Source organism: Nestor notabilis, unplaced genomic scaffold (genome assembly GCF_000696875.1).
Source record: "Nestor notabilis isolate BGI_N333 unplaced genomic scaffold, ASM69687v1 scaffold3182, whole genome shotgun sequence".
NCBI classification, from domain to species: Eukaryota; Metazoa; Chordata; class Aves; order Psittaciformes; family Psittacidae; genus Nestor; species Nestor notabilis.
Window position 1 is genome coordinate 1 of NW_009916787.1, and position 12,196 is coordinate 12,196.

Below are 12,196 nucleotides of genomic sequence, written 5' to 3' on the forward strand. Positions count from 1 at the left end.
CAGCAGCTCCTGCTCCGACCCGCTCCTGCCGCCACCCTGGCAGAGACAGAGCCTCCCGCCGGGCTCCTGCTGGGCACCCCAGCGCTTCTCCAAGGCCGTGCTTGTCATCATCGATGCTCTCCGCTTCGAGTTTGCCCACTTCAACCCAGCCAAAGCCAGCCCGCTGCCCTATGAGAACAAGCTGAGTTTCCTGCACCACCTCGCAACCTCCCAGCCCCGCCATGCCCGTCTCTACCGCTTCCGAGCTGATCCCCCCACCGCCACCATGCAGCGCATCAAGGGCCTCACCACGGGGTCACTGCCCACTTTCATCGACGTGGGCAGCAACTTTGCCACCTATGCAATCCAGGAGGACAACCTGCTGGCACAGTTGGTACAGAATGGTAGGTGGGCAGGGGCTGGGGCCCCCAGAGTGCTCACACAAGACCTTTATTCACCTCTCCATGGAAGGGAGCTGCTTACAACACCTCCACCCTGCCAGTTAACTCTTTAGCCTGACTCACATGACAGTTGTGACATAGGCAGGGTTTCTCCATCTTGTACTGGGAGTAGGAAGTAGTTAGGACCATGGCTTCATCTTCAGAGATGAAGAGAAAGCAATGAAAGTGGCCGTGCTGATGGTGACTGCCGCAAGGTCACCTCCAGGAATGGCTGCACGAAGCCAAGGGCAGTTGGATGTGTCATGTTTGCGTTCAGGTGAGCTGTATGATGAGGGAGGAGCTGGTGCCAGTGTGCTGTGGGGCTGTCACTCAGGCACAAGCCTGCCTGGCCCGCTGCCTGCAGCTGGTGGGCAGAGACCTCAGTGCATTTTCTGCGTTGTTTGGTGCTTAGTGCAGCTGTAAAGGGCTTGTTAAGTTGGGACAACGGAATAGAGAGAAGGGGATGGGACACAGTCGGTGTTACCCACAGAGATTTCCTTCTAGGGGTCAGAGTGACACAAATACTAGTGCTTGGGATGAGGCAACGTGACTGGGTTGTCCCCTCCCGTGTGCGTGAGCAAAGAGGCCAAACTGAGTAAATCATCCAATACAAAAACCACAGATAGACCTTGTGCCAGAGCAGCAGCCTTGCAGGAAATAGTTCTGCTCCCAGGCTGGAGATGCGATGTGAAAATGTGGAGGGCTTGGTGGTAGCAGTCAAAGCAAGCAGAGCGAGGGCAGTGGGAAGGACCAGTGCTTTTGCCTTCTCTTTTTTGTGTAGGAAAACCCACCACTGTTGTATTATAAGCTGGAGGCAGGGCTCACAGCTGCTACTCACCCCCTGTCAGCAGTTATCTACTGCCTTGTGTTTTACAGTGGCACCTTCAGGGAGGGTTTGTCTGCTTCGTGCTGAACCTTCCTAAGTGCTGCATTAGTACAGGCAGGTACTGTACTAATAGACCTGCTTCCTGGCTTGTTTAACCCTCTGGTTTTTCTGCTGGGGTGGTGTGTCAGAGGTGGATTTGGCGCAAGTGGATTTGGTGTGGGGGACCTTGGTAGGCTCAGAAACAGGGCTGGTTGCTGCCTGTGTTCAAACTCATTTACAGCCAGTGCTCCAGACCCTAACCTGGATCTGCCCAGGTTCTTTGCGCTAGGGTGGATAACAGCATGACTTGGGTGAGCTCCCTGGTCTCATTAATTCCTTTCTTGCTGACTCAGGAAGAAGAGTGGTCTTCATGGGTGATGACACCTGGGAGGGACTCTTCCCAAAGAAGTTTTTCCGCTCATATTTCTTCCCTTCTTTTAACGTGAAGGATCTTCACACTGTGGATGATGGGATCCTGCAGCATCTGTATCCAACTGGTAAGCAGCTCTTTCCCCAAGTCCTGGTTAAGTGCTGTACCTGGGTCAGGACAATCCCACGCACAAATACAGGCTGCATGGAGACTGCATTGAGAGCAGCCCTGAGAAGGACTTGGGGTGGTTATTAACAAGAAGCTCACCATGACCTGGCAGTGCATGCCATGAAGATGATTGCAGGGCTGGAGCACCTCTCCCATGAAGAAAGGCTGAGAGTATTGGGTTGTTCAGCCTAGAGAAGAGAAGGCTTCATGGAGACCTTGTAACACTCTTCTAGTATCTAAAAGGGGGCTATGAGAAATCTGGAGAGGGGCTTTTGACAAGGGCCTGTAGTGATGGGACAGGGGGGGAATGGCTTTAACCTGACAGAGGGGAGATTGAGATGACATCTTAGGAAGAAGTTCCTCCCTGTGAGAGTGGAGAGACACTGGCACAGTGTCCTGGGTTCAGCTACAGCAGTCATTTTTTCTCCTTAGTAGCTGGTGCAGTGCTGTGGTTTTGACTTTCAGCCTGGGAACAATGCTGATAACACCGATGTTTTTAGTTGTTGCTCAGTAACGTTTACTCTGACCAAGGACCTTCTCAGTCTCATGCTTTGCCAGGGAGGAGGGGAAGCTGGGAGGGAGCAGAGACAGGACCCCTGACCCAAACTGGCCAAAGGGGTATTCCATACCACAGCACATCATGCCCAGTATAGAAACTGGGGGGAGTTACCCGGAAGGCCCAGATCGCTGCTCGGGTCGGGCTGGGTATCGGTCGGCGGGTGGTGAGCGGTTGTGTCCTCTCCCCTTGTTACTCCTCTTGTCATTATTGTTGGTAGCAGTAGTGGTTTGTATTATACCTTAGTTACTGGAGAGCTGTTATCTCAACCCGTGGGAGTTACATTCCTCCGATACTTCTTTCCATCTCCCCAGGAGCAGGGGGAGGAAAAGAAGGGAAATGAGCAAGCGGCTGCGTGGTTCTGAGTTACCGGCTGGGCTTAAACCATGGCACAGGGGGCCCAGAGAAGCTGTGGCTGCCCCATCCCTGGCAGTGTTCAAGGCCAGGTTGGACACAGGGGCTTGGAGCAACCTGCTCTAGTGGAAGGTGTCCCTGCCCATGGCAGGGGGTTGGAACTGGATGAGCTTTAAGGTCCCTTCAACACAAACCATTTTATGGTAATTTTTGAATTTATGGGGGGGTCCTGCTGCAAGTTTGGGGTAGGACTGATGAGTTTTTTCTGTTAGGAATTGGCACTGGACAGTCACATGCTGCTGCTTGGGGATTACAGTGCTCTAGCTGATAAGCCAGCTTTTGGGGCCTGTAAACTGTTCCTGTAAATACCTTTCCTCCATTTGGGAGAGAATGCAGCTTGATAGGATGAGGTCAGGCATCTACATCTGTCCTAGATAGACACTGCCAAGATGGAACAGGAGCAGCTTAGCTTTGATGCATGGCTGCCTAGGCAGGCACACAGTGCTCTAGGAAAACCAGCTGGGATGCTGGAGCACAGCAGTGCTGTTAGCAGAGCATGCATAGCTGCTAGTCTTGGGAAAAAGTGACATATGAGATTGGTTTTTGAATTTTAGGTGATTTCAGACTCCTCTCTGAGATTCTGGGGCCAAGGGAGATGCTTTTGCTTTATCTGTGTATGAATCTAAGTGAATCAAGGGCGCAGTGGCCTTTCACAGGGATGTCCTTGTGCCTTGTGGTTCTGCAGTTCATTGCTTAACTCCAGATGTGTTGGGTTTCGTGTGTCACGGCCCTGAAGCAGAGGGGAGAGGCTGGAGGAACTTTCTAGCTAGGGACAGCATTGGTTGGTGTTCTGTGTTCATATCCTAACTGGGATGTGGAGGGGCATGTTGATGAGTCCAACTTGAAATATCTCCAGGGGAGAACTGGTATCCTGGGTTCTCCTTTTCCTGAGCATCCCCTTGGTTTAGCTCAGTTTGTGGCAGTTCGAGTTAAGGGTATTTCAATGCGACTTTGGCCATTCTTCTCCTGCACGATGGAGGATAAACCCCTTGGGTATTGGGGCACTTGCGAGGCATTGGGCTCCCCGTGGCATTGCCCCCTGCCACCTACAGGCCAAGAGTGTGCCTCTTAAAACCTGCATCGATCTACTTGAGAGCTGGGAGTGATAATGGCAGGAGGGGAAGAAACAGCAGTTTCCAGAGGCAACCAGAAAACTCTGGTGCGAGGATCCAAGTGCAGAGTGTGTGCCTGAACCCAGGCTAGCATGTGATAAGGGTGCTCTTGTTCTGCAGTGGACAGTGGTGAATGGGACATGCTGATTGCTCACTTCCTTGGTGTGGACCACTGTGGACACAAACACGGGCCAGACCATCCCGAAATGGCGAAGAAGCTCACGCAGATGAACGAGATGCTCAGGTGATTGGTGTGGTGGTGCAGGGTTGTCAGCTGGCCTCTTCTTTCAGCCAGGCTGGTGGCATCTTCCCAGGGGATTTACAGATGCAGAGGGCAACAGGGGGTGCTTACAGTGCCTGTTACAAGGAGAATGGCTTTGGCCAGCAGCAGATGAAACCCCAGCTTTGGGGCAATCTTGGTTGTATTCACAAGAGGTTTGCTTTCAGAGGTAAGGCTGTCTTCAGGCCTTGGAGCCTTGTTTCTGAACCAAACCATCTTGTGGTGGTGCAGCTGGAATGTGGGTGAGCCTCACTCCTTCCATCTTTAAAATGGAGTTTGTCACACTGAGATTTGGCTAGTGTTTGAGAAGCACGTGGAGAACCCCAGCTAAGGAATGCTGCATTTATTGCACAGGCGCATGAGCTGCACTTCTGTGTCAGAGGGCAGAATGGGATCCAGAAATCCTCATCACACAGCCATGCCTCTGCTCAAAAAGCTGCAGCTTTTGACTCTCAGGCACTGCTTTAATCTTTGCTGTTATAAGGAGCAGGTAGCTTGCCCTGCTGCACCTAAGAGTGCAGTATATATTGTGCCATACCTACAGTATACTTGAGAGACAAATCCCCCCCTTTTTTACTGAAAAGTAGGAGATTGCTCACACACCATGATGCAATATATAGGACCCAAATAGAAGCAGCCTAAATTTTTTTTCTGTTGGGAACCTTTCTTCTGAATTGTGTTTTGTCAAGGTCCCTGAAGGCACTGAGGAACCAACCAGCATTCACTGGGAGCCTAAGCAAGATCAGTCCACTCTGTCTCAGGGCTCTGCATTTTCAGTTTGGTCTTAAAGTATGCATTGCCCTGGAATGTGGCTCAGTTATTAAAGCTCTGCATCAGCACTTAGTTTTGCCCGTATCCTTTTGTGGGCTTCACTTCTGTGGTGCAGGCAGATTTGGTGGTTACATGCCCTCTCCTACTTAGGCTGTTTGGGCCTGTGCCCAAGTACAGGCTGACCTTCCTTACCCCTATGACAGGTCCTTGGTGGATCACCTGGGGAATGACACCCTTCTTCTGGTGGCTGGGGACCATGGCATGACCGAGACGGGAGATCATGGTGGTGAGAGTGAGAAGGAAGTGAATGCAGCACTGTTTGTGTACAGCAGAACACCCCTATTTGGCACTGTCCCTCCAGAGGTGAGAAGAAGCTGATCCTTAGCTGTCACTGCCTGAGGTGGCTTCTGGGGTAAAAACTGCACCCGGGCATTACAGAGCATAAAGGTTCCATTGGGGTTGTTTAGGTTGAGAGGGATGGGGAGTCTGTCACCTTACATAGGAGAACAATGAAAAAGCTGACAAAGGATGCAGGTGGATGAAGAGTTTGAGACCTGTGTTCAGGCTGTGAGAGGTTTTGGGGTGAGGCCAAGTGAGTTGTTAGACAGCCAGGGCCATACCCAGGGACCTGCCCTCCACAGGGTCTTTGGGGATTGCAGAGCTTCTGCCTTCCCCTGCATTTTCGCACTCCTGGCTTCCCCAGATTCCCCTCTGAAGAGGGATTATCTTCCCCATCACCCTCTAGCCCAAGTGAAAAGCTGTGTGGCTGTGTTCTTCCCGAATTTCTGATTCCTCCCCTGTCTCCAGGAGCCAGAGGCCATTCCCCAGGTGAACTTGGTGCCCACTGTGGCCCTGCTGCTGGGTGTGCCCATCCCCTACAGTAACATCGGGGAGGTGATGGCTGAGCTGTTCTCCGGGGATGGCGACGCTGTGTCTGCAGCCTTGCAGCAGCTTTCGGTCTATCACATCAATGCCAAGCAGGTATGGCTATGGTAGGCCTCCCATTGAACCAGACAGGAGAAGGAATAGCTGTTTAAACACAGACCTCTTCTGTTTGGTGGAGGAGGTTTGGTGTAACATGTGGGAAAGAGAAGGAGCAGGTTACACCAAGCACAACAAAATACAGAACCCCAAAAGCTGAATGACAAAATGTGAATGAGAGTGACTGTGCCAGGTGTAAAGGAAGCCCAGGCAGTGGAGCAGGCCACATGCCAGGGCAAGCCAGAGCCTCCATGGAGGATATGAGGGCTGACTTGTAGCTCTCAGCATGCTACAGAGCCAGATTTGCCACACGTGTTGCAAGGCACGTGCCAGCAAAGTGCCAGTCTGCCTTCGAAGAAGGACCCCTGAATTGTGAGGAGCACAAGAATAACTCCTCCAGTCCCCAGCCAGCTCCTCGGTGTGCCGGTTGCACACCACTGGAGCACGTCAGGGAGGAGAGGATATGATTGCTGATGGAAAGAAAGAAATGTTCAGCCTCTTTGCTGTGTATTTATAGATCAGCAGAGTGCTTTGTCATTTAGAGGTGATAGTTTATGTTACTGAGGATATCAGTCATCATCTATTAGAAATTACTGTTCAGTCCTGCCTGTTTAAATATTTGCACTCATTTGGGAAGGTTTCTGGCTCAACCACATTGGTGCTGAAGAAGATTTTGCATACCAGGGAGGTCGTGCAGGCCTGCGAGAGAGCTGGTGCACATGTTTGCCATTCATGGGCAGGAGCAGACTGATTCTGCCCGTGCTCTGAGGTAGCTGTAAGGCATGTGAAGATCTGGGTGTGTTTTTGGGCTTGAGCAGACATACTGTTGAGCAGCTGGATGTTTGTAAGGGCACCCTGCCCTGGTAATGCCTTTGTAAGACTTTTTTTATGACTTGGGGGTCATAGCTGCCTCTGGTCCTGTCTTCCTGAAGTAAGAAACAGAACAAACTTTCCCTAGACTGTAGTACAGTTTGTTAATGTGCCTGTATTGAAGAAGGGGGAACAGTTTGATTTGATCCACTATAAGTTCTTTAATTTGCTATCTATCCTCAGCAAACAACGTGAGATCAACATTGGGTGCAGATTAATAGCTAGTGACGACTCAGACTTCTGGGGCACCTATAGAAAGACTGTGTCTGTGTCCTTAGTGATGCACCATGTTACCAGAGGTGCACTTGCAGGTGAAAAACTGAGAGGAGCCAGTGTGGCTGTAAAGGTGGATACGTCAGTTGAGTGGGATGTCACTTTGGCAGAGGGACTGTGTTCCTGCTGGTCACATCCTGGATTTGGGTGACCAGCAGTCTGTCCTGGCAGGGGTTGGCAGATTGGGGCTGTTTCCATTCTGAAGGGGCTGTGTAAGGCAGTGCCTCCCATTCCCAGTGTCCCTGACTGTCTGTCCCTGTGTCCCCTCTCCCATAGGTGGACCGCTTCCTGCAGTCCTACTCGCTGGTGGCTCAGGACCTGCCCACAGAGCAGCTCCAGCGCCTGCAGGAGCTCTTCTCCGGAGCTGTAGAGGAGCACACTCAGCTCTTGGACCAGGTGCAGGGGGCAACGTTGGTGCCTCCGGAGCTGGAGTCCAGGCTGGGAAGCCTCATCAGTCGCTTCCAGCTCTACCTGCGGGAGGCACGGGCTGTGTGCACTCGGTCCTGGGCCCGCTTCAACTCTCTGCGTATGGTGGGGGGCTGCACCCTTATTGCTGCTTCCTGCTTGCTCTGCTACGTGGCCTCAGAGCTGGCTGCATTGTCAGACTTCTACCGCAGCTGCCTCCTGTACCCGCTGCTCTGGGGCCTCGTGGTGGCTGTTCTGCTTGTGCTGGCCCATGTATTCACCCAGGAGGGGCTGGATCTCCTCCTGGTGTCCTCATGTGCAGCCGCTGCTTCTCAGCTGGGATTTTTCTGGCACTGGTGGGGCCGGCATCCCAAGCGAGCCCGTTTAGTGGGCAGTCAGCCACCCTTGGCCAGCACTGGGCTAAGGCAGAGGCTGCGAGCGTGGCTGGGGCTGGCATTCCCCATGGGCATTCTGCTCTTCCGCTGTGGAGCCATGTTCTCCGATAGCTTTGTCGTGGCCGAGGCCCAGGTGGCCCCGTTCCTGCTGGCCTCACTGGTGATGCTGCTAGTAGGGAAGCTCCACTGGGACGGCCGCCTGACTGTGCCAGAGGGCCCCAAGCAGCAGGTCCTTGGCTTTTCTTCTTACCGGAGAGAGATCTGGTACCTTCTGTGCCTCGTGGCCATGCTCCTGGTCTGCGTGCGCCTCTCTGGTTTCTTCCACCAGTGCCGCGAAGAAATTCCTCAGTGCCGGCCCTCTCTTTTCCTCTCCCCGCTTGCCAGCCTGAGAAACACACGGGCCAAGAACCTCTTCTACCTCCTGTGCGTGGCCTTGCTGGCCGGGCTGGTCTATGCAGTGCGGAGCTGGCTGCGACACTACGGCAACCTCAACAGCTCAGACCCCCTTGTGCTCTTTGTGCGCTGGGGTTTCCCACTGGTGGTCGTCTGCATTGCCTGCTACTGGGCAGTTGCTTCCAGCGCTGATGACTCTCTGGGCAAGCTGCAGGAGCTGGTGCAGGTTGCAGTTGTTGCCTTTCCATGGGCTGTCTATGGACTAGCGTCCATGGGGCTGCTGCTCCTGTTGTGCAACCCCATGACGGTGTTCGCAAAGGACACGCGGGAGTCAGCAGGATCCATCGTCACTCCCTACCTGGGGGTTCCCAGCTCTGAAGTTGACTTACTCCACGTCATCCCTCAGATCTACAAGAGGATGCAGGAGTCTCAGAAGAGCCGCCTGGAGCGGGGCAGCTGCAGGGCCACCATCGCAGCGTATGGGCTGGGCAGCGTGTATTCAGCAGCCCTGGTCATAGCACTCACCCTGCTGGGCTTCCTCTTGATGCTTCTCCACAGTGAGCGGCTGAGTCTCGCCTTCCTGCTCCTCTTCCTGGAGGCCTTTGTGCTCCTGCACATCCACACGCGTGCCAGAGGCCTTGCTGGAGACACTGGTGAGTCAGAGCTCGATAGAGCATCCTCTGAGTGTTCAAACCAGGGCCTTATCTGCTGTGACCATGTCTTATTTCCAGTCGAAGCAGGGTCCAATCTCTGCTTTTGGAGGCTGATGTTACAGTGATCCTCAGGGATCCTCCTAGCTGTTTCAGGGCTGCTTAGATCCTCTAGTAGAGGTGCATGCAGCAGGGACATAATGTGGGAAGAGGAGTTGTCCCTTGGGTCAGGGAAGGGGGCTCCACACCTATCCCATCTCCCCAGAGCGCAAGCAGGCATCAAACCCCACTGTTGCTGACTGGGTCCAGCAGAGGGAAGCAGAGATATGTCTGGCCCTTCACTGTATCTGTGGTGGGAGCCTGACTGGTTTCTGTCTTCAAAAGAGCATGGAAAAGGAACCTAGAAGAAAAGTGGATAGGCTTTGTTTGACTATGGATCTGTCTTGTTCCTCAGTGCTGATCTTTCTTCTCCCTCCCTCTTTATTTTTTTTATCTCTCAGAGCCTTTTTCTGTGCCCTGGTATGCAGTTATCTCCTGGCTCCTTGCTGCTTCCCAGTTCTTCTATTCCACAGGCCACCAGCCCATCTTCCCGGCCATCCACTGGAATGCAGCTTTTGTGGGCTTCCACCTTGACCACAGCAACAACCTCCTGCCTGCTGTCCTGGTGGGCGCCAACACCTTTGCCTCCCATATCCTCTTTGCAGGTAAATCACTTTCTTCCTGGGCTGTTGAGCCTGAGCAGACACGGTTCACTGCTTTGCCTTGTCTGGAGGCCTGCAGGCTGACCATGAGGCGATGAAGGCTCCAGCACCAGCTGAACAGCAGCATCTTCACTGTCCCCTTCTGGGGCCACAGAGATGCCCGTGGCCTGCAGCCTCCATGCAGTTGTGCCTGAACAGCAAACTGGAGCTGGGGTATATGCTTCCTGCACATCCAGGGCATGATGGCAGAGCCTAGACTGCTCCTCACCTCCTGGGCTTGAGTAACTTCATGTGCCTTTGTCCTTGAGGTAGTTGGCTGCCCTCTGCTCCTGCTTTGGCCCTTTGTGTGTGAGATGCCCAGCTCGCAGAAGAAGAAGCCCAAGAAGGAGGCCCGAGAGGAATTGCAGGAGGTGGAGGAGCACATGATGGAAATGAGGCTGCGGGAGTCCCCAGAGAAGTTCTCCACTGCTCTGCTGCAGCTGGGGCTGAAGTACCTCTTTGTCCTTGGGGCACAGGTATGGACAGATGTGGGAAGGCTGTGGAGAAGACTGTCTGACAGGAAACTGGTGTGCTGTGGGAATCATGGGGCACTCTGATGAGAGAAAAGGGTCAGCCAGGGCACAGACAGGGTGACATGTCTGGTGGAAGGGCAGCTGTGCATGTCCTCTTGTCAGCCATGCCGTTTTCTCTGTGCTTTGGGAAGGGCTCTAGCATGGAAGCTGCAGTACAGATTAGGCTGCTTTTCATACCTATCTGCCCAAAGCAGAGACGTCTGTTCAGAAACTGCAGGGTTGTAATCCTGCTCCCTCTCTTCCCCACCATGCCTGTCTATTCTGTACCAGCTCTGGTTTTCATCTGATCCTGTGCTGTAGTGATAGGGGGAGCTGAACACCAGAAATGTAATTCCGTGAAAGAAGCCAATACCTTTCTGGGGTTTAGCCCTCCAAATTATTCTCCTTTGTGTCCAGACCAGAGTCAGTGCAAGGAAGCGGTCAGGCCCTGCAGCAGGGAACAGGAGAGCCCCCCTCCATGAAATACTAGGTCGCGTTAGCCACAGTGTGAGCCCTCCTCTGCACTGTGCCAGCCTGGCCTCAGGAGGGCCTGCATGTGCCTCAAGCTGCTGCTGTTGCCTGACTTGAGGACAGGATGGAAGGGAATCCTCTTTGGCATGCTTATTTCTGGTGTGCACGGTTTAGTAGCACCTGCACATGTGAACCTAGTGCCCAGGAGGTCTCTCCAGGGTAGTCTTTAACTTGTTTTTCATGGTCTCCCCTACAGCTTCTGGCCTGTGTTTGTGCAGCTATGATTCTCAGGAGGCACCTCATGGTCTGGAAGGTCTTTGCCCCCAAGTAAGTCCCAGAAGCTGATCTGATGCTGGGTTAGGGCTCATATCCCTGATGTCTTGACTAGAGTTCATAGACAATAATGTTGGAAGAGATCCTGTGATCAGTCTTCTGACTCTTCCTGCCTAGCAAAGGCTACAGGACTGTCCTTAAATAATTCCTGCTTCAAGTTCAGAAGCTGGACTTGAACTACAGCCTGGAAATTTTTCCTTATCTTGATTTTCAAGGACACACAGAACCCACCTGGAAGCTAAGAATATTCAGGGCAGAGAGCCAAAGGTAGGGATACCAGACCAAAAATGGTAAACTCAGAAATGAGAAACCAGCAAACCTAATAGATTTGTGTGGGGTGGCCTCGACCTCTGAGGGATTAAGAATACCACCTGGGTGTTGTCCTGAATGGCCTCTAAACCAGAGGCATGCTTGGCTTACAGTTTGCAGGCAGCAATTGCTGGGGAGTTAATATAATCCATGTTTTAGGGTCTGGGGTGCTACAAACTTCTCACTGTCAGGAAAACCAGCCTGCTGCGAGTGAGGGTAGCAGCCTGCCTTTGTAGGCACATCGGCTGCCGTACCCTTACTGCATCTGTTGTGCCTGCAGGTTCCTCTTTGAGTCGCTGGGCTTTGTGGTGAGCAGCATCTGCCTCTTGCTGGGGATCTCCCTGGTGATGCGTGTGGACTGTGCTGTCAGCACCTGGTTCAGCCAGCTTCAGCTCAGGTAGCGCTGGAGATGTGGGGAACCCGACCTGCTCGTCGGCCGAGGCTGTGGTTGTCTCCTTGCCTCCCTGGGGCTGGGAAGGATCCATGAGCCAGCATCTGCGAGTGCCTGCCGACAACAGACAGGGGTTATCCCCAGCTCCCTGCCTCAGCGCTGCACAAGAGGACCGGAGCCAACTGTTGCCTGCTCGTCGTGGTGGTGATTCTCAGCAGTGGAGGTCAGAGCTCTCTATGGGTGTTGGCAGCAGGAGGACTCTGCTGCGGGAGTCCAAGAAGTGCTCTTCTGGAAAAACACTGGCCTGGGGGGGGTCTTGCTGCTACTTTCCTGACAACTGTACCCACTGTGCAGCTTCAGTGGCCAGCAAGGTGTCACCATGCCTGTGCACAGACAGCAGTTCATGGGAAAGGGGCCTCCTGATGAGGGGAGAGGAGGTTGTGGGGGAGAAGGAAGGTTCTGCAGCCACCACCTCTCTTCACATGATCAGTTTTCATGCTGGAATCAAAGTGCACATG

At 53.2% G+C, this 12,196-nt stretch overlaps 1 protein-coding gene across 1 annotated transcript; it reads left to right on the forward strand.

Moving 5' to 3' along the window:
* Positions 1 to 4: 4 nt before the first annotated feature.
* Positions 5 to 11,688, forward strand: PIGO (phosphatidylinositol glycan anchor biosynthesis, class O; the record flags this gene model as incomplete). The annotated part of the gene is made up of 10 exons (XM_010024736.1): positions 5 to 383; positions 1,638 to 1,781; positions 4,025 to 4,148; positions 5,159 to 5,318; positions 5,763 to 5,936; positions 7,356 to 8,925; positions 9,423 to 9,626; positions 9,936 to 10,138; positions 10,902 to 10,972; positions 11,568 to 11,688. Coding segments are annotated over 10 exons (3,150 nt in total), but the record flags the coding sequence as incomplete, so codon positions are not given.
* Positions 11,689 to 12,196: the final 508 nt, after the last annotated feature.